Below are 22,072 nucleotides of genomic sequence, written 5' to 3'. Positions count from 1 at the left end.
AAGATTTTATTTACTTATTTTTAGAGAGAGGGGAAGGGAGGGAGAGAGAGGGGGAGACACACATTGATGTCAGAGAGAAATATTGATCAGTTGCCTCTTGTGGGTCCCCAACCAGGGAACTGGCCTAAAAAAACAGACATGTGCCCTGACTGGGAATTGAACCCGTGACCTTTCACTTTGTGGGATGACGCCCAACCCACACCGGTCAGGGCTACTTCCCTCATATAATTTTATGGGAGAGTCCATGTGCAAGTCTGAATTAAAAAAAAAAAAAGATCGGTGCAGAATTACTACCTACTAAGTGTATTACAAGTATGCTAGAGATGGCTAAAAAAGCTATAATTCAAGGTCTGCGGGCAAATGAAGGAACTCGATTGGAAGTTAACACATTGGTGGTTTCCAGTGTGTTCAAAGTTGGTGTTTTTAATAACATTTAAAAACTAGTTGAATTCTTTTTTTCTTTTAAATATTTTATTATTTTTAGAGCCGGGGGAAGGGAGAAGAGAGGGAAACATCGATGTGCAAGAGACACATGGTGTGGTTGCCTCTGGCACACCCCCAACTGGGGACCTGGCCTATGATGGGAATGGAACTGGTGACCCCTGGGCTCACAGGCCAACTCTCAATCCACTGAACCACACCAGCCAGGGCAGAAAAATAGTTAAATTCTATAATGGCTGATTTCTGACCACGGTGGCTCTCAGCCAGCCTAATGATATTCAGCTTGGTCCAGTTAGTTTCATCCTTTTCTTCGTAGTCCGATCTTGTCATTTCTATGTCAGCTTCAGTTTAAACAATTCCAGTGCAGACATGGCCCCTCTTCATGCTATTCTCCTTGTTTCTCGTCCAGGTCCTAATTCTAACCTCCCCAGGACTGCCACAGTTGCCATTTGATATAGCTGAGGAGGGAACACTTCCTGCCTTGGGCTTTCCCTGGCTCCTTTTAAATGTTATTAAAAACACCAACTATGAACACACTGGAAACCACCGTTGCGTTAACTTCCAATCAAGTTCCTTCATTTGCCTGCAGACCTAGAATTATAGCTTTTTAAGCCATCTCTAGCATGGCTCGTTTCACTGGTGTGTGTGTGGGGTCGGGGCAGGTGGAAATAGCAAGTCTGCCTGTGTATTTGATTAACACTGTACCGCATGGCAGAAATTATGGCTCTCCAATTTATTTGTGTCTTCTTTTACTTAAGTCAGGAGTTTCATGCCGTAGCTTTATCATATGTGTATCTTTGTCGTATGGATGACCTCCTGGCAGGTGGACCCACGTGGGGACTATGGAGATTTCTGGGTCTCCTCCATCCCTTTAGGAACTGCTCTTTGGTATGGATACATATTGCCAACTTCACTCTCTTGCCTCCTTATAACCTGAAGTGCTTGATGGCACTCAGCTTTCAAAATATTCCCAGTTTGGAATTGAACACATGTTCTCTTTACTTTTTGGGATTTCACAATTAAATATTTTTCATATATAGTCTTCCCTCCCTTGGTGACTGGCCACGGTGCTGCCACTTCTCAAAAAGTGTTTCCAGAACATCCAATCTAAATAATTTATCTTCCATCATCTTGCATCCTATTTTATTTTTTTAAAAGCATTATTTGCTTCTTAATACCGGAAATAATCAGATTCAGTTGTTTACTTCTTCATTTTCTGTATTATCTCCTTAATATTTAAATGTCTTGAAAATAAGATCTTTTTCTTCCTCGATTGACATTGTACCCTGGAATTCTAGAACAATGACTAGCACATAGTTGGAATTCAATAGATACTAGTTGAATGAAAATAGAGTATCAAATAGTTCTTTTAGGCTGGATTCTGAGTTCGAGAGCCTAATGTTTACTGGGCCACAATGTTGCCTGGTTATCTTTCCATTCCCTCATTGTCAATATTACCTTTTCCCTCAGTGACTGTTTTAAAACTTCCCAGTCTTTCTAGAACCCTAAGTACATCTAGCTCCCGTTCATTTCATGCCTTCTGAGATCTCTAGTGGCTTTGACAGTTTCTTAAATTCCCTTGTCTTTGATAAACTTGATAGCTTCGAGGAGTGCTGGTCAGGTATTTTGTAGAGTATCCCTCGCTTGGGTTTTTTCCTGATGTTTTTCTCATGATTGGATTGGCATTATGTTTTTTACCACAGAGGTAAAGTGTTGTTTTCATTTCATTGTGTCAACAGCATATACTATCAACATACTTATCATTGTTGATGTTGACCTTGATCGCCCGGCTGAAGCAGTGTTTGCCAGATGTGGCCATTGTTTCCTGGAGGCTCCTTAAAGCGGTTCATTCTCCTTAAAGGGCAATTTGGCAATAAATAATGTGCCTGGCAATAAATAATGTGCCAAATTTTAGTCTTTTTTTACCCCCGTAATCATAATTCTGGAATTGGTTCTACAGAAATAATTCCAGAGAATAAACTCATTTTAGAGAGATTTTCTTAAGCTCTCTATTTATTAGAGAAATAAAACCTACATCAAAAAGGGGGGAAATAAAGCCATTTATATTCTGCTTAGTGGAGTATTTTGTAATGATTACAAACGATAGTTATGGCCCTGCCTGGGTAGTTCAGATGGTAAGAGTGTTGCCCTGATATGCCAAAGTTTTGGGTTTGATCCCTGGTCGGGGCACATACTAGAATCAATCAGTGAATGAGTGCATAAATAAGTGGAACAGCAAATCAGTGTTTTTTCTCTCTCTCTCTAAAAATAAATTTTTTAAAAAAGAAATGATTGTTTTGAAGACTCTGTGTAAATATGAATTTTAAGTAAAATCTTTAAAAGTTAAAGTTTTATAAGTAAAGGTTAGGTTTATGTAAAAACAATATCTATACTTTGAAAAAGCCATAACAGTATAAACAATAGGACTTATAAGAGTTGGTTATCAGTACACTTTTTAAAAAGAAATTTTAATAAATCTATCAGTAAAAAGACTTATTACTTTGGTATTAATTCATGTTTTGATACAGATAAATTGAAGAAGATATTTTCTTCCTGAAAAGAACCCACAGATATTATAATGTCAACAGACATGATAGTGTCTGAAATAGCCAACTTGTTTTAATGAAACCTAAAATGCGTTTATTTAATTCTTTCCCCTTTTGTTAATCCATACATATTTCAGAGAAAAGTCCACTTAAACATTAGATTCAACTTTTAATTCATAAGAAGACTGACTTGGAAGATTTAGTGTTCTTTGCCTGAGTGTCTTGCTGCTTAGATATTCAGTACGCTCATGTTTTGCTAAGAGAAATCACCCTAAACTTCCCATGGTTATCGTTGGGAAGCCATGTCCCCTTCTCATGGTGACAAACATGTTATCACATCCTTTAAAGGCACAATATCCTGGCTCAAGTTTTATGAAGAGAAAAGGGACAGGGAGGGTTATGTAAGAAGACCTTGTGTGCAAAGAGAGTCTGAGATCGAGAAACCAAGAAAAACAAAAAGTCTAGGAGTTTACATCAACTCAGCATGGTGATACGGTAACATGGCAGTATGGCGATGTTTGGCTGGCGAAGCTCTCATAGTCATATATGTCTGATTAAAAAAAGGGGAGAGCAATAATTACTGCTTCATTAAAAATTTTTAAAAAGAAAAATTCCAAAACACAACTCATGAAAGCCTGTGAAGAATGAAGGAGGTAGTCTTTCAAGGCCATTTCAAGGGATGAATTCAGTCTTAATTTTGGCTTAATTAGCAATTAACACCAAATATTTACTTGTTGGCAAGAGGCCAAGGCAAAACATGCAATTTGTTCAAAGCCTGTAGTCCTTTTACTCTGGTGCAAATAATGGTGATACGAGTATAATTACCAAAGATAAAGATATCATTCTTTTAAACGTTTTATTTTATTTTGATACGTTGGCTAGTCATACTGAGCATGTTAGCTGAATACTTATATGACACATGGTATCATTTAAACTAAAAATACTGAATTTTGTCAAGTTTGAGAACCTGCAATTGTATGACAATGAAAAGTTCTTATTTTCCTCCTTTTAAGTCTCATTTGCTTAACATGTAAAATAAAATCAAACTTTTGTTGCCAAGTGTTTTTTCCTCCAAAGCTTTTAATGTGCATTTATTTAAAAACAACAACAACAATGCAATGTAAAATCCTTTGGTTTCTGCTCCCAAAGAACAGGATAGTTGTGAGAGAAATCAACAAACATGACAATTTACAAACATGACTTCATCTCCTCACTTTTGAGAAGACGAGGAGTTAATCCTTACAAAGTTTTGGGAGAAAGGGCGCCTGTTGCCTGGTCCTTCCAAGGGTAGGGGGATGATATCCTGGAGACTTCCATCTCGGGTTGCTTGAGTTGGAATCGCCACTCCCAGCATCACAGTTGTAAGGCTTCACTTTCCTTGAGCATTCTCCTCACCTAGAAAAGCAACATATGGTCTCCAGATCTCCTTGCCACCTGAAAATGACTACAAACAACAGCCAGATCTTTCCTGTTCTTTATGGAGAAAAATGTTTAGATGGACATTTTTTTCTCCTCCATTAACCTTTTCTCTTCTGAAGTTTTATATGAAGAGAGACGTTCTCTAAATCATTCATCTGAATAAATTGATCATATAGTGCTTCATACATATCACACAGCCATAGAAATGTCTTCTCAGAAACACATTGACCTCTAAGAAATTGCCGCCCTGCTTCTTTTCAAAAGACTGAAACAGGACTTAAAACATGTTCAAGAGTAGTTCTGAGATGTGGCTGTTATTTAGAGACCCCAGGTCTGCTCAGTGATTTTGCTTTAAGGCCTTAACAGATTGGTAAAGTAGGGGAGATGGTTCCTAGAATTGTCTCTTCAGGAACTCACGGTGTAGCTGCTTTTTCTCTCCTGGAGTGAAGAACGCGTTGGTTTAAAATAAATGATCTTCACAGCGTTTCCAGTCATATGACCTGATTTCATTTTCTACAGTATCCTCAAATCTATGCTCCTATTCCGTGTCACCTGAGAATTATTTCAGTTATTTATTGCTGCATAATAAACCACCTCAAAACTTAGTGGCTTAAAAAATATTTTATTATCACTCATGATTTGTTGGCTTCACTAGGATAGTCTGGGGGAGTCTTCGCTCCAGGTGATGTTGGTTGGGGCTTTTGGCATTTGAAGATTCCCACAGTCTAGAGTATCCAAGACTACTTCTTCATTGGTGCTAGCTGTTGGCCTGGAGCTCAGCTGGCTTGGTTGACCTTGATTGTCCTTAATTTGGCCTCTCCGTGTGGTTTGGGCTTCTTATAGCATGGTTCCTGTGTTTCAAGTGGAAGAAAGTATAATTAGCCAATTCTTTTAAAGCTGAAGCTTCTAAGTCCTAAAACATCACCTCTGCTATATTCTACAGTTGACAATAGGCACAGCCCTGGCTGGTGTGCCTCTGGATTGAACGCCACCGGCCTGTGAACCAAAAGGTCGCCAGTACAATTCCCTGTCAGAGCACATGCCTGGGTTGCAGGCCAGGTCTCCAGGTGGGGGCGTGCAAGAGCCAACTGACTGATGTTTCTCTCCCTCTCTTTCTCCCTCCCCTCCCCTCTCAGAATGTAAATAAATACAATCTTTAAACGATTATTTAAAAATAAGAAAATAGGCACAGAATGAGCTTAGATTCAAGGGGAGGGTCATTAACTTCACCTCTTGATGAGATGTAGCACCTGCACACACACAGGGAAGGAACTGATGGTGGCCATTTTTGAAACTATCGACCACAGTCAGTCCTCCGGAACAAAAAATCTCATCCCTCCTATATACAGAATATAATTAGCCTTCCTTCAGCACTTTCTTCTCATTACAACATGGTCTCAGATTTTAGCGTTTCTTTATCTGATTAGGTTCAGGTGTGCTATGGACTGACTTTGTGCCCTCCAGCCCCCCACATTCCTATTTAGAGATCTAATTCCCAATGCCATGGTACTGGGAAGGGGGGGCACTTGGGAGGTGATTAAGTCATAATGTGGAGCCTTCATGAAAGGGTTTAGTGCCTCTATAAGAAAAGAGGTCAGAGGGCTAGTGCACTCCTTTTCTGCCTTCTGACAACGAGAAGTCAGCTGTCTGCAGCCTGGAGGAGGGCTGTCACCAGAACCTGACATACCGGCACCGTGACTGGACTTCCAGCCTGTGGAACTGTGAGAAATAAATTTCTGTTTATTGGCCGCTGAATTTATGGTACTTTGTTGTAGTAGCTGAGCAAGGACAAAGTGTGGCTGGGGTTCTTGGGTGTGGTTCCTTAGGAGCAGAGCCCTGTAAACAAAAAAGACAAGTTGTTGGGTACTCACAGGTCCAGTGAATAATGATGAAAGAGGTTCTGCCTTCTGGTTCTGGGTCGACCCTCTGAGTCACACTGCCTTTTCCATAAGAAATGGTGTGTGCCTGTGTCTTACATTCTTGCCTTGATTCCTTGCCTAGAGGCCTCTTTGCCTTTTGACCATTTGACTGCCTTTGACCATTTAGTCCAAGCTTTTAAAAACTTTGTAGGCTTTCTACATACATCCTACATAACTCGTGTATCAAGTTATGATTTGCTCCTTTAGGTGAAAACCACACTTACCAATCCCCTCCTATTTGGGCCGAGACACAGGGTGCTGTGGGAGCAATGCTGCTAAGGTTTTTAGTAGTCCTATGGTCCATTTGAGATCTCCGAGGCACCAACTTAAATATTTCTGAGGCTTAACAAAGAATCTTAGAGCTACCCTTTTTTCTGAGGCATAGGGGCAAGGTTTATTGGAGCGAAAACAAAGTTGCCTTATGCCTCGTCCACGACCAGGTGGCTCAGCTCTGTCTCATTACAGCCACACTCTTAATCTGAACTTCACTCTGAGGCCGAGTTTTACTAGTAGTGTTAGCTCCACCTTACAGATGAGGAAACCGAGAAGGTTAAATGACTATAAAATACACATATGGCTACTTTCCTCCCTTCCTGGAATTCAGAATCTAGTGGGGCACCAGAAATATGAGTAAGTGAAAAACAAGGAAGACTCTGCCTCTAATACAAATCTGACATGCTGACGAGTGAGGGAAAGGCAGACGAGACAGACTTCCTGGAGCAGGTGGCACTGCATTTGGCCAAACCTGAAGAGGGGGAGAGAGGCATTTCAGGCAGAGAAAGCAGAGGGGAGAAAATGGAATGAGCTGAGAAGGAGAGTCTATTCTTGGAACATAGGGGACCTTTCTGGGGTAGATAGTGGTGAGGGTGATGCTGGTGAAGTGTAGTGAGAGATATAACTAGAAATGTAGGGTTGGGTGAATTTGGGAAAACTTGGAATACTAGAATGAAGAGTTTGGATTTAGGTGAGCAAGAATTGGGGCTTTTTCAGCATGACTCGCTAGTTCTACTTGTCTACATGATTATTCACATATTTTTGTATTTTCATTCTCCAGGATATTATTGTTCCTTTTATAGTTCACTCTGAACACTGTGTATATGAAAATGGAAGTTTAAAGTGGAATGGAATTTTACAGTTTAAGATGGAAGCAGAGTGGCATAGTAATTGAGATCTTGGATTGCAGAGTCAGGCAGACCTGGATCAAGACCCACCCTGACGCCTACCATTTGTGTGTCTTTGGGCAACTGTCTTAACTTTCTAAGCCTCAGTTATTTCGTCTTTAGTGAGAACACCTGTTGTAGAAGTTTGCTGTGAATGTCAAATGTGATGGTATGGATAAACCACTTAGTATAGATTAGGCCACGTGGTAAATTATCAGTTAATATTGTTATACATAATTATTATTAAAATGAAAAAATTACTGTTATTGTGTGAATTGTGTTCCCCCAAATCCATATGTTGAAGCTCTAACCCCCAATGTGACTCTCTGGAGAAAGAGCCTTTAAGTATGTAATTAAGGTCAAATGAGGTCATAAAGGTTGGGGTCCTTATTTGAGAGGACTGGAGTCTTTATGAGGAGAGGCAGAAATACCTGAGACTCACAGAAGAAAGGCCATGAGAGGACAAGTGAGAAGGAAGCTTGTGGCAGAAAGAAAGGCCTCAGAAAAACTCCACCCCAATGGCATGTTAGTCTTGGGCTTCCAGCTTCCAAATCTGTGAGAAAATCAATTTTTGCTGTTAAAGCTGCCCAGTTTGTAGTATTGTGTTATGCAAGCCCGAGCAGACTAATACTCTGCTTAATGAAAATGAGCTCAATAATAAACAATAAATTTAAAATCTTATTCTCTTGTATGCCACCAGGGCCGATATCATAGAAGTTTCCTTTCAGCAGATGATGAAGAATTTGTTTTCCAGTAGCCTAGACAATGATAGTTGAAACATAAAGTATTTTGTTTCAGCTCTGAGAATTCATCATCAAATCCGTTGGTAAGTTGGCTGTCGATCCGAGGTGACTGCCTCACATGTCTCTAACCCTCCAGCAAAATAGTCCAGGTTTGTTTGTGTGGTCGCAGAGTTCCAAGAGCAGCACAGAACAAACTCCAATAGAAATCACTTTTTAAACTTCTGCTTGCCTCACACTGGCCAAAGCAAGTCACCGGAGTCAAGTGTGAAGACACGGACTCTACCTTTTGGTTGGAGGGAAAGAATTTGAGGCCATTTTTGCAATTTATTACACCTTTTAAATTGCCTGCAAAACAAGACCTTCTGAAGTCTCAGCTGCACTGGCTCTGTTGCATAGCCCTAGAGCTGCATACACCCTGACAAGCCTTACTAGATTGTATATAGCTGTAAATCTTATTTTAAGCATGTCCTCAAATTTTCTTTTTACATGTCACGAATGCTGCAAATATTGTTGCAGCTTACCTTCTTGTTTACTCAGGAATTGGTAAGAAAGACCTAAAATCAACTTAGAAGGACCCATTTATTGTTAATCATGGGGATCCGACGCTTGTTTCACCAGCAGAGATAGTGGTAGCCTGACGAATACTCGCGGACTCCTGGAACTGAGATATCGGCCAGTTTCCTGGACAATACAGAAAGCACTTTCGGTTTTCTTCACTAAGAACATTTTAGAAGGGTCTTTTGGCTTCTGGCATTTCGGTGTAGCATCACTGAGCTGCAGAATGCCATCTCCTCCTGTATTCTGTGCAGACGGAATCTCAGCCAGGAAATAATACGTTCAGTTTTCCAAGAATTTTCCTCCCTCCAGTTACAGGGTAACCGAAGCCTTCCTGGTTATCTGTGAAGCTGACCTGCCATTGAGGGATTTCAAGACCTGGGGGGATTTATTCTCTCTTTTGAGTCTGGTGCATTCCCCGAGGGCAACAAATGGTTTAAATGGGATCATTGAGGCAACGAGCTTGCTGGAATGATTGGAGTTCAGATTTTATAGTGTATAGAAGAAAACTTCTTGATGCAAACACTTTGCAAGGCTAGATTTTTTGGGGAGAGGGGGCTGGTAAAGGCTTTATTGTTTTGCTTTGGCCACAGCTCAGGAGAGGTCTCCAGGGGGTTAAAAGGTTGTGTGGTGAATGCAGGGAGGGGCTCAGGCAGAAGCCTGACACCAGGAGTGGCAGAGGGGCCCCTCTAAGGCCACTGGGCCCCGAGGCTCCTAGTTGTGCTTGAGGTCGAGCCTTTCTAAAAGACACTTGCCCAGTCCTGCCTGGGTGCCGCCTAGCAGGCGGAGTGACTCAGGCGGTCCCCATCTTCTTGGTGAGTTTGCCCCTCACCCCCAGGAGGTGGCTCTCCGTCCCAGAAATCGGGAGGTGGGGGTCCCCGCAGACAGAACATGGGGCATGAGGATCCTCGAGGGTCTGGGTCCTGGTCTTCTCCAGGACAGTGGCTTCCTTGGTGTCCCGGGTTTTACCCAACTGTGGGTGGTCTTCTGCACCCCCTGGAAGAACACGAGGCCCCTGCGTGCTGGTGGTGCCTCGCGCTTCTCCTCCGCCAGCTCCGGGCAGCGGAAATAGGACCCGCGAGAGAGGCTGGTGTAGGGCGCACGTTGAGGCCGGTTATTCTGGCAGTTGATGGTGGCTTGCGTCTCGGTGGCATAATTCTGAGGAATCTCGGAGCTCGCGGCTGGTGGGCATTTAGCAGTTAAGGGCAAAAGACGTTGGCTGGTCCCGAGGCAGAGGGTTTTGGAGGAGATGGGCCTGGAGGTTGGCGCCGGGAAGGAGGTTGGAGGCTGGAAGAACGGGTGTCCTTGGGTATGTTCTGTCCAAACACTGTTGAAGCAAGAGAGATACTGGGAACCACTGGTCGCGCTGCCAGCTGGAATCATTTTCGAGAAACTTTCTCAGGACTGGTCTCCCAGAACAGGAGGTGTATATCCATCCAAATACTACATATATTTGGACAGGTTTCTGTACCCTTCAGTTGTAGAAGATACTTTCTTTAATTACTCAATTCAATCTTTTGGTTGGTTTGTTTTCAAGTCCTTTTTTTTTAATTGAATTTATTGGGGTGACATTGGTTCACAAAACCATACAGGTTTGCGGCCTTTTAACTCAGTGATCCCACTTCTGGGAATATATTGAAGAGACCCAAAACCCTAAATCGAAAGAATATATGTACCCCTATGTTCACTGCAGTGTTTTTTAAAATAGCCAAGACCTGGAAACAATTTAAGTGCCTATCAGTAGATGAGTGGATAGTTCAGTCATTTGTTAACGCTTTCAAACACTGTCTCTGCGATGGCTTTTTGAATGGTAAACACTCTTGCGTGGAAAACGCTATTTCTTTTTCCTGCCTTAAAAAGCGCTTCCACCTTCTTTTGAAGAGTTGTGATGCTGCTTTAGCCCAATAGTGGTTTGGGTGAGGCTAACTTTCTTTACTACAGGACAGGCCTCTCACAGCACCCTATTTTCCTAGCCAGAGTGCTTGATCAGCAGTGGGGGGAATTAGTTGGACCAGAGACTTTCCCTAAATGATTTTTTTTTTTTTTTAAATTTTGAACCATTTTATATGAGGGCATGAGCTCTCTTTTTCCCATGGTCACATAAGGATAGTGCTCGATTACAGTTGTGCAGCCACATAATGTCCAGAAACGATCTTTGTGCTCTTCCTCACTTTCTTATGCTACTTCCCCCACGATACTCTAGCGGGGGCGTCCAACCTTTTGGCATCTCTGGGCCACGCTAGAAGAAGGAGAGTTGTCTTGGGCCACATTTTAAACACACAAACACTAATGAAAACTGATGAGCAAAAAAAAAGGTTTTAAGTAAATTTACAATTTTGTGTTGGGCCTCATTCATAGCCATCCTGGACCGCATGTTGGACCTCCCAGTGACTAAGGCATCCTTGTTGCCTTGGGAAGATGAGAGCAAGCAATAACTGAATTTTAGGGTTTGCCCCTGCCCCTCGCTTCTTCCAAACAGGGTTTTGAGAGTCAAAAGAGAGGACCTAACAGAATTTAGACACAGAATTTGTACTTTAGCTATACAAACTTTCTCAAGTTTCTTTCTCTAGTTAGCAAGAAACTTGAAAGAGAGTAAGATAGCCTAATCTATACTATCGAGGAGACCAGAGGAGGCCACCTGGGCTAGGGGGGTGTGGTGTTGCTTATAGGCTATCAGCAGAGTTGGGGGGTGAGAGGCCTCACCTGGGGGAGGTCCAGGTGGAGATGAGTTGGGTCAGCACTGTGAGCGTGATGAGTTTCACGGGTGGCTGTCTTGGAGCCAGTGGGAGCCAAGCTGGGACTTGTAGCCTGTTCATCGTCCTTCAGCAACGCATCCCGTGTGGATCTCACTTCAGAAGGTCAGCTGCCCACACCCCGAGACCTTGACAAGCTCTGTTGAGAGGATCTAGTCTGTACAGGTCAAGGATCCAGCGCAGCTCTCTGTTTTTCCCTCTTTTCTCCAATAACACAGGGGAGAGGAATCTGAAGATCCAGGAGAATGAGTTTTTCCCTCCACACAGTGAGCAGTTTTCTCAACTCCATCTAATAAACAATCTGTTCCTTTCCCATGAATCAATTGCTGTCACCTATAAAATTCACGTGTAGAAATGGGCTCCTCTCTGGCAGGCCGCCATTTAAAATAAGAGGCTGCAGACTCCCCACATTTACCAGGAACGCTGCAGGGTGGAAGGAAAGGGAAAAGCTGCAGAAGCCCGCACGGCGGGCCAGGGCTGAGGCGGGCCATCGGAGCTGAAACTGCAAAGGTCACCAGCGGAGCCCACGGGGGTTTGGAATGTCTGGAGGACTGTCACATTGGGCCTTCGTAAACTCCACTGGACCTGGAGAATCCGGCGAAGCAGGCTTGTATCCATGCCGCTCAGTTAAAAAAGAAAAACAAGCTGGGGAAGAATGCGAGCAGAGCACGTAGGTTACATAGAAATTTCTGGATTTTTTGGAGAACATTATGGGTTAAATAGGATTTTATGAACCTACCTGGGAAGCTAATGATGATTTCTTTGAGAAAATGTATTCTGGTTTTTAACTGAGGATGTCTGGACCACGTCTCCCTTTGTCACCGCTCCGGACAGACTCCCGGGAATTTCGGTTGCCCCTTACTCTGGTCTGAGGTGGGAACTGTACCCTCTGAGCTGAGACTCACAGATAGAAGCAGGGGCAAGCCTACCCAAAATGCAGATGGTGGTGGGTGGGAATGGGGGCTTTTTTATGTCCGTGGAGAAAGGGAATTTTGCAGCCGTGAGAGTAGGGGCCCTGAGGCCTGGGTCACATCCATGCGTATCGTTGTGAAAAGTAAATAAAGCTTAGAAAACATGGAAACAGAGCCCAGAGTCCAGGACTTGGTGGGAAAGTAGGCCAGAGGGCGCCTTCCTGCACGTAGGCCCTGCTGGTCAGGGTGCCAATGGCTGATCATGCCACCGAAGCCTGGACCTCCTCAGAGCCTGCTTGTGTAGGCACAAAATGCAGTATTGATGGAGTGGTTCCTTTCCTCTTTGTTACACGCACAAATGGGATGACCTGCTGCTTGGGTATATATACCCTGCGAGCTTGGGGAACTGGACGGGGCTCAGCCTGGCCGGCACCTGACAGGTCCTCTCAGCCGGGGGCAGGGACCGCAGTGTTTCTCACTGACTTAATAGTTAAGAACACGAGGCTAAGGTCCCATTTGATCTGTCTTGCTCAGACTCGGTTCAGAAAAACCTTAAAAATATACTGAAAGTGGCTAAAACTTTTTCTGTCTGTTGCCTAGATGCAATAGTTTTTGTTGGAAAAATATTGATACTTAAGCACAGAGAAATGGAAGTATTTGGTGTTAGGGAAAAACAGATGGATAACCTTTCTCTCTGTTTACCCCACACCCCTCCTCTCTTTCTCATCCTTCATTTTCTCTTTTTAAAAGTTAATGATTAGATTAAGGGCATCTTTATATGAATATAACAATAAGGTTCATGCTTAGACAGGTTTTCCAGCTGGAATGCTGTGTTTAAAAGGCTCTGTTTTCATGGCCTGCGCTGTTTGTTTTATATTCCGAAATGCGGGCACATGGGAACCATTTGCAGGAGATATCTTTGTTTTCTTCTACGATTGATATAATACAGAAGCAGAGGGTAGAGGTTCAACAGGCTGCCTTTCTAAAGCCAGATGTATAATCTTTCCTTTTATTACTACTGGCAAGTACATTTATGAGGGGGAAAAAAGATGGAAGTTATGCAAAGTAATGAAGAGATAAATCCATCTGCAAATGTATGTAACACCCAAGACTTACAGAAAGAAGGAAGTTCTCCGTGATCATGAGAGCGGATTCTGGTGGAAATGCCCAGGGTGATTTCACCCACTTGCGCTGAGAAACAATCACCTATGACAGAAGTGTTGTGCTTTAGTTCAAATGCTCAGCACATCCACTACCAATGATGGGTGGCAAGAGCCTTCAAACTTGTCTCATGTTCAGTTTCAACCTGTGCTCCCCCCAGTCAAACCATCCTCTCTTCTGGCACCAGAATGGTCTTTGAAACTACAAATTTGGCCATTTTGGCTCACTTTAGTCTTAAAAATGTTATAATGGTTGCTTCTAGAAGAGGTGAAAAGTTGTGGCCTGTTGGCTAAAACCAGCTTCCAAGTATTGACCACATTCTGTGAGACTGAAAAAACATAGAATAGTTGCCAACATTTAAAAATTGGAAAATTTGACAGAATAATCTGGACATTGTGTTGTTATTAAAAAACTGGAAGCTCTGGTGGCAACACCAACCTTACATTTTGTGTAAAAGTAATAAAACTGTTCCATTTGGAAGGGAATAATATCCCCAGTTCCCACAGGGTCCTACACTCCCCGCATTTTTTCCTCATTTACATGATCACATTTCGCTCACTGACATATCTGTTTGGCACTTACAGGCACTTAAATTTTCAACTACTGAACTGTGGGCTCAACTCCAGCTCCTTACCTTTATGTATAAAGACCATCTGACTCTTACTAACTTTTTTAAGGCTCATTTCTCACATTTTCTCATCTTGAACTTTACAATTCAAAAATACAGTTTCCCTTAATATACTGGGATTTTTACCAATTCCAGGCCCTTCCTTCTATCTGAAAAGCCTTCCCCACTTACCAAACTATATTTTCTTTCTGAAAAATATTTTCCTGATATTCTTAACATTAACCATTCCTTCTTTGTGTTTTTTCTAAACATTGAACACAGACTTCCACGACTGCTTATATCTCTCTACATGTTACTTATTTGTATAAAATAAGGAGAAACTTTCTCTTATGAGGAGCTAGTATAAAATTCCTTTTGGGGGGGCCCAAGTCTTTGAAGAGAGATCACTTTGACAGGCTGGCTCCGGAGCTGCAGCCAAGCCCCCCGCTGAGGAGAGGGCAGTCCCAGGACTCAGAGTCCCTTCTAGAGAGTGGGGCCAGGGGTCTGCGTGGTGCGGCAGGAGGGAAAAGCTGACCAGGTGAGGAGAGGACACCTGACAGGAGGATTTCAAATGGAGGACTTTTCAGGTAAAAACCACCAGAAGAGCCAAATATAAAGTTATTTGAAAGAATTGAAAGAGGCCCTGGCCAGTGTGGCTCAGTTGGTTGGAGCGTGGTGCTGTGAGCTGAAGGGCCACAGGCCGGTCCCTGGTCTGAGGGTATCCGAGAGGCAACCTACCAGTGTTTCTCTCTCACATCTCGCATCGATGTTCTCTCCCTCTTCTTCCCCTCCCCTCTCTCTAAAACCAATAAGCATGTCCTTGGGTGGCCATGAAAAAAAAAAAAGAATTAAAAGAGGCTGATCCTGGAGAGTGGACTAGGTGTGGTAGGGGAGAGGCAGCTGCAAGCCTTCAGTAATTTTTGAGTTTTAAAAATCAAACGCACATAATAGTTTGATAAACTTTAAAAATTATACTTAGGAAAACATAAATGTAACAATTGATTCTATATGTGATGTGATCCCCTTCCAAGGTTGCATAAATCTCCGTAGACAATTTAGATCATCGCCAAGTTTGGAGTCGTTCTTTTTCTTACGGAACCAGGGAAGAAGCTGGACTCTTCAGTACTGGCTGTGGTCAGACAGGAAGTGTTAGCTTTTGAAGGTCAGAGAGCAGCTGATTTCTTAGCTACATTTATGGGTTTCTAAGTACGATGGTAAAAGAATTTATCAAGCTAATATGTGAACTTGATTTAAAAATATTACAGAAAGCTTGAGATTAAAATAAACAAAACAAAACGTAGTCCCCATCCTACTGTTTGTCAGTTCAGCTGCCATCCACCAGGGTCAACCTCTTTTTTTTTTTTTTTTTAAGGTTTTATTTATTTTTAGAGAGAGGGGAAGGGAAGGAGAAAGAGGGAGAGAAACATCAATGTGTGGTTGCCCCTCGTGCACCCCCCACTGGGGACCTGGCCTGCAACCCAGGAGTGTGCCCTGACTGGGAATTGAACTGGTGACCCCCTGGTTTGCAGTCCAGCACTCAGTCCACTGAACCACACCAGCCAGGGCTGGGGTCAACCTCTTAATCCTTTTAAACCAGTTCTTAGTTTACCTCTTCTTGTGCTTATCCTCATATCTTCCAATAATGTGTTAAGGTCACACAGAAGATTACATTTTCTTATTTATTTATTGAATTTATGGAGATGACATTGGTTAACAAAATTATGTATGTTTCAGGTATATAACGCTATAATACATCATCTGTATATAGTATTGTGTGCTTACCAGCCCATGTCTTCTTATGTCACCATTGGTACCCCTTTTACTGTCTTCTACCTCCTCCCACCCCCCTTTCCCTCTGTAACCACTGTACTGTTATCTGTGTCTGTGAGGCTTTTTTCCTTAATCCCTTTACCTTTTTCACTGTGCTCCCCAGCCACCCTCCTCTCTGACAACCGCCAGTCAGTTCTATCTATGAGTCTGTTAGTTTATTTTGTTCATTAGATTTCACATGTAAGTGAGATCATATGGTATTTGTCTTTCTCTAACTGGCTTATTTCACTTAGCATAATACTCTTCAGGTAGATCCATGTTGTGGCAAAAGGTAAGATTTCTTTCTTTCTTTTTTAAAGGCCGAGTAGTATTCCATTGTGTAAATGCACCACAGCTTTTTTTCCCCTTAAATCCTCACCTGAGGATATATTTATTGATTTTAGAGAGAGGAAGAGAGAGATACACAGAGAGAAACATGTTTGTGAGTGAGAAACATCTTTGTGAGAGAGAAACATCAGTTGGTTGCCTCCTGTACGCCCCCTTACGGGGGATCTAACCCACAGCCTAGGCATGTACGGTGACTGGGGGTTGAACCTACAGCCTTTTGGTGCCCAGGACGATGTTCCAACCAGCTGAGCCACCCGGCCCAGGCATGCCACAGCTTTTTTATCCACTTATCTACTGATGAACGCTCGGGCTGCTTCCAAATAAAAGGTTTTATTTTGTAAAGATAATCAAGACAATATATCCTTTGTCACAGAATTTTACTTTTAAATTTACTTTATTATGGAAGGAAAAGTTAAGATGAAATCTCCCCTCTCAACAACTGTTGAAGGGCACCGCGTACTGTCGTTGACTGCAAGGGCAGGGTTGTGCAGCCCGTCTCTAGAGCTTATTCCTCGTGCTTATTCCTCTTATCCCTTTAGGCCCATCGCTTAGTAATTTCTCACCTCCTCCTCCCCCAGCCCTGGCAGTACCATCCAGCTCTCTGATTCTGTGAATTTGACTATTTTAGGCACTTCATATATTCATGAATACTCCATATGCAGTGTTTGTCTTTCTGTGGTGAGCATATTGCACTTAGCATTTCTTCAAGCCATGTTGTTGCCATTTTCCCATCCAGAGGAAGAGTTGTGTCCTCTCCCCTTGAAACTCGAAGGGCTTTTTTTTTTTTTTTTAAATTTGGGGTATAGGGGGAATCCATTTTTCTTTCATTTCTTTAACTTCATAACTGAAATTTTCATCTGAATACAGGCGAGACTGTCACACACACACCGATGCCATTAATAGTTTAATTATGCAAACAAGTGTTCACATACTAACAGGTGTATTGTGATGCCTATAACTTTATAGCTGAGAAAATAAATAATGTAGTTAGCGTGTAACCAGAGCAGAATCCTCAACAAGTTCAGACTTGACCTTGCCTCCTACCCATTCAAGCCTGTGGGGTGGCAGCAAGCTCTTCCTTTAGCTCCCTGCCAACTGCTGCTTCAGATGTCAGAGTCACCTGCCTGAATCAAGGAGAGTCACTTAAGCACTGGAGCAGGGACACCCTGGCCATTAGCAGTGTGATTACTCTGGGAATTTAAACGTGGCACAGGGAGCTGTCGTGAGCTGGGCAGTAGCTAAAGAAAGAACGGGCTCGTTCCACTGGGGTGATGCTGACAGAGTAGGTCAGCGAAGGGAACTCAGTGCCCAGTACAATCTTACATGCACACTATCTTACATTAATAAATGTTTGCTTGTTCATCTACAGGTAGAAAAGCACACAGTTGATAAGCTCAATAAATTACCCCGGAGAACAGAGACCCAGGTAGGCACAACGCAGACCAACGAACAGGACGCTGTCTGCAACACAGAAGCCTCCCCGAAGCGTTCCCTGCAGTCTCCGCCTCCTTTCCCCCCCAAAGGTAAACGTTCCCCTCGTTTATTGGGTGTACAGCCATGGCGCCTCACACCTGGGAAACAATCAAATATTCCCACCCGTAGTTTATATTTTCCTGTTTCTGAACTGTAATGTCACAGCAGTTGTACAGTATGTATGTTTGTGAGATTCATCTATGTTGGGACATATATTGCAGCTGACTCATTTTTTTACCCATGTATTCAATTACATGCCTAAATCATGATACAGATACCTTTTCTATGGTTAAAATCCTTCGATCGTTTCCAGCTTTGGGCTGTTACAAATACCGCAGCCATCAGCATTCTCTGGCATGCCTTCCGGGGTGTGGTATATGTATGCCTGCATTTCTGTTGGGTATGTGTCTACAGTGAATCGATAGGTCCTAGGACATACGTAAATTGTTTACTTTTCCAGTTTTACTGAGATATAACTGACACATAAAACTGTGTTAGTTTAAGGTGTCCAGTGTGATGATTTGTTACTTGTATATATTACAAGGTGAGGACCATAACAGGTCCGGTCAATGCCTCTATCGCCTAGTGTAATTACTTTTTGTTTCTTTGGGTGAAAGCACTTACAACCTACGCCCTTAGCTCGAGTGTACAACACCGTGTTGCTGACTGCGGTCACCAGGCCCGGCGCCAAGGTGTCCCGGGACTCGCTCCTCTTACAGCTGTTTGTGCTCTCTGACCAGCACCTCCCCACCTCCCCACTGCCCAGCTGCTGGCAGCCACTTTCTCCTTTCTGTTCACGTGACAGCAGCTTTTTTAGATTTCACTTGTGAAAACAGGTACAGTATTTTACCTTTCTCTGTCTAACGTATTTCACTTCGCATAATGCCCTCAGGTGCTTCCATGTCGTCCCATATGTCAGAATTCTAGCCCTTCTCACGGCTGAGTAGTATTTCATTTTATGTGCACCCACCAAGTTTTTGTAATCCATTCACCCATTAACCAACACTTGGGTTTCCCCAGCTGTTGACTGTTGTAAGTGGTGCTGCAGTGAGTGCGGGAATGCAGCTATCTCTTCGAAATCGGGGCTCTCAGTCAGGCCGGGATGACATTTTCTGCAGATCTCTGCAATTACCTCCTAAGTGGTCTCCCAACTATCTTTCTGCCCGTTCTTCTGAACACCAGATTGACTTAAAAAAAAAATTAGTATGTCTGCCCTGGCTCACGTGGCTCAGTGAATTGAGCTCTGGCCTGTGAACCGAAAGGTCACTGGTCCGAAGCCCAGTCAGGGCACATGCCTGGTTTGTGGGCCAGGTCCCTGGTAGGGGATACGTGTGAGGCAACTGACTGATGGTTCCTTTTCTTTCTCCCTCCTTTTCCATCTCTCTAAAAATAAATAAAATGCTAAAAACAATAAACACGTCTTACCAGATCAATATCAAGGTCATGTCCTTCAGTGGATAAGGGCGTTAGTGGTGCATAATTTTCAAGGCCAGTCTAAATTAGGGAGGAGAGAGCCGTGTTCAGCGAGTGTCGGTAACTGACAGTGGGGGGGAAGGAACGAGGGCCGAGCGCGGTTATGAACACATTTGAAATGACCAAATTCCTGTCTCGTGCACGGGTCGGAGGGTGGTGTGGAGGAACAGAGGAAGAGTTTGATCTTGAGGCTCAGAAATGAAAAAGGTGAGATGAAAGGAACATGAGGTAAAGATTGGAAAGGGAAGAGAGGAAAGTAAAATTGGAATCATAACTCCTGTTTCTGTTGAGTTGAGAAGTAACAGAATTTTTACATTAATGGGAAGGAAATTATTGTATAAATGCCAGAAGTGTCTGTAACAATTCCCTAAAAAGATGTAAAGAAAGAGAGCCCAGCTGATATTGTAAAGGAGAGGAAAAAATGTAAATCAGGAAATGAAGTCGTGGTTCCTTTTTGAAGTGCAGGAGAGGACTTAAAAATGTTACAGAAAATTTTGCAGAGTTGCTTTTGTGTGCGTGTGGGTTTAATCTCAAGAGAGACACGGCCATTTTCAGGAGTCGGGAGGGCAGTTTCTGACGTCCTTGGATGAGGCCGAAACGGGAGCCGTGCAGGCTCGGCATGGAGAAGTGCAGTTCGTGAATTAGGTTTGCCTTCTAAATGCTCGACTCTGGTACATTCTCTATGTGAAAACAAGAGAATTAAATACCAGCAATTATGGAAATTTCACAGCTGATAGAGGACAATGTGTTCACATCTCTATTAGAGATATGAGAGGGGAGCCCCCAAACCTGGAATTTATTTATTAAAAATTGTGGATTTATTCTTACATGCTTAAACTTCAGTCACTTTCAAAGTACTCTCCTTTTGATGCAATACACTGATCGAAACCTATTTTCCACTGCTCAGAATAGTTTTTGAACTTGTCGATTTTGATGCCTTTTAGTGCTTCTGCCATTTTTTGTTTCACCTCTTACACATCAGCAAAATATTTCCCTTTGAGGACTTTTTTCATCAGGGAAACAAAAGTCACTTGAGGTGAGATCAGGTGGATAGGGAGGGTGGGACATGGGGGTCATGTCATTTTTAGTCAAAAACTGTTGAACACTCAGCACAGTGTGGGCAGGTGTGCTCATAAATCACATCATGAAACAGGTAAATGAGCTGAAAGAGTCTTCAAAAAAAAAAAAAATTCGCTGAAGCCAAACTCAGCCTCTTAAACAACACCAGCTGGTTCACTCATAGAGGTGGGTTCCTAGAACACTCACCTAGCAGGGGAAGCCTGTACTATAAGGGGACCGCCCTCCAGAAGATAATTCTGTTTTTTGGGGGCGGGGGTCCCCCCTCATAGCTATGCATTTACTTGTAAAAACCAAACAAGAGGCAAAGCAGGGAAATTTACCTGTTCAAGTGATGCAAGATTTATGGGAAAAAGGTTGTAAATCTGTTCAAAACTGCCTTGCCCAGTCCTATAAACCTTTGAAGATGGCAGTGATGGAAAAGAAAGTAACTAAGATAAAATAGCTATTTCACTGAGATATAGGTAAACATATTGCTGCCACCAAAAGCTTCCCCAATAATGCTTTGAGTTTAAATACATTATAAAAGGTCAAAAGCAAATCAGAAAAAGAATTTTTACAGTATAAAAATGTATTAGAATTAATAAATGAAGTCCTTTGTAATTTAAAGACAAAATCAACAGGAATTGGTGAACTTCAGTTTATAGATGGGCCATAACAAATCATACTGTGTGTGCCCACGTATGATTGGGTAGGATGTGCTTTGCACAGAGTCACCTGGCCAAGGTGACCTGTGCTTTGGTGGGCTAACCTCGCCAGGAGGAAATAGGGTCTTTTTTCTAATTTGTTTACTCAGAGGAAAGAACGTTTTTGTAAATCATCCACCCAGAGGGGGCGCTTTTTCCTAATTCATTAAAATTCTTGCAGAGAGTTAGTGTAACTAAAGACCAGGAAGAGTGCTCAGAGAAGTGTGATAGAACATTGGTCTGGAACTGTGTAGGCCCAAGTTTAAGTCCTTCCCGCATTAGTAACTGTGAGTGTGGCCTTAGCTTAGAGCCCTAAATCCCAATTTCCTCATCTACAAAATCACCTAGATTACCTCACAATGTTGATGTGAACTTTCAAGGTGATAACATACATAACAGTGCTTTGTAAGCTATAAAACGCAGTTCAGTCTTTGTTTGTATTCATATACTGGCACATACTTTGCGCCAGGTGCTTTGTTAAGCTCTGTGGATACAGGGCTGAAAAAAGCACAGTCTTTATCCCCCGGGAGCTAACAATCTATGGAAATGGCAGATAAACCCTTAGTTATAATGCATTATGTTGTAGAACGTAAAAAAAGCTATGGATTTGGAGAGGATTGAGGGACCCTCATAATGTAAGATCCCTGGACCCCTCGTGTGCTCAGGAAGAAGCTTATGCTTAATTAGATGACTTAAGATCTATGTATATCTGGGTAGGAAAATAAACACACAGGTAAAGGGCCAGCTCTAGCATAAAGTTTTCTTTGTGCAAATTAAATAGAGAAACCCCTGCTGGACAGATAAATTGCACAATATGTTTCCTCTCCCCTTTCAAAGACCAATCAGAAAAAGGCATCCTGGCCAAGTCAGCCCTGGACGCAGGAGGTTGGTGGTCATAGGGCCAGACTGGAGCTGTCGCTTACACTCCCCTGGCAAGGGGCTACTCTGTCAGACACAACCTGAATCATTAACTTGGTGATTGATTCAGGGT

General features: G+C 42.8%; 1 protein-coding gene across 1 annotated transcript in view; it reads left to right on the top strand.

Moving 5' to 3' along the window:
- The window catches only part of AEBP2 (AE binding protein 2), a 103,655-nt gene extending 85,722 nt beyond the window's left edge, over positions 1-17,933 (top strand). Inside the window, exon 9 of the mRNA XM_045184065.3 lies at positions 17,742-17,933. Within this exon, the coding sequence (XP_045040000.2) occupies positions 17,742-17,745 (4 nt within the window). The 3' untranslated portion in view covers positions 17,746-17,933. The remainder of the gene's footprint in view (positions 1-17,741) is intronic.
- The last annotated feature ends 4,139 nt before the right edge of the window (positions 17,934-22,072 follow it).

The sequence above is a fragment of the Desmodus rotundus genome, chromosome 3 (assembly GCF_022682495.2).
Source record: "Desmodus rotundus isolate HL8 chromosome 3, HLdesRot8A.1, whole genome shotgun sequence".
Classification (NCBI taxonomy): domain Eukaryota; kingdom Metazoa; phylum Chordata; class Mammalia; order Chiroptera; family Phyllostomidae; genus Desmodus; species Desmodus rotundus.
Note: the sequence above shows the minus strand (reverse complement) of the source record. Positions and strands in the feature narration are given on the sequence as shown.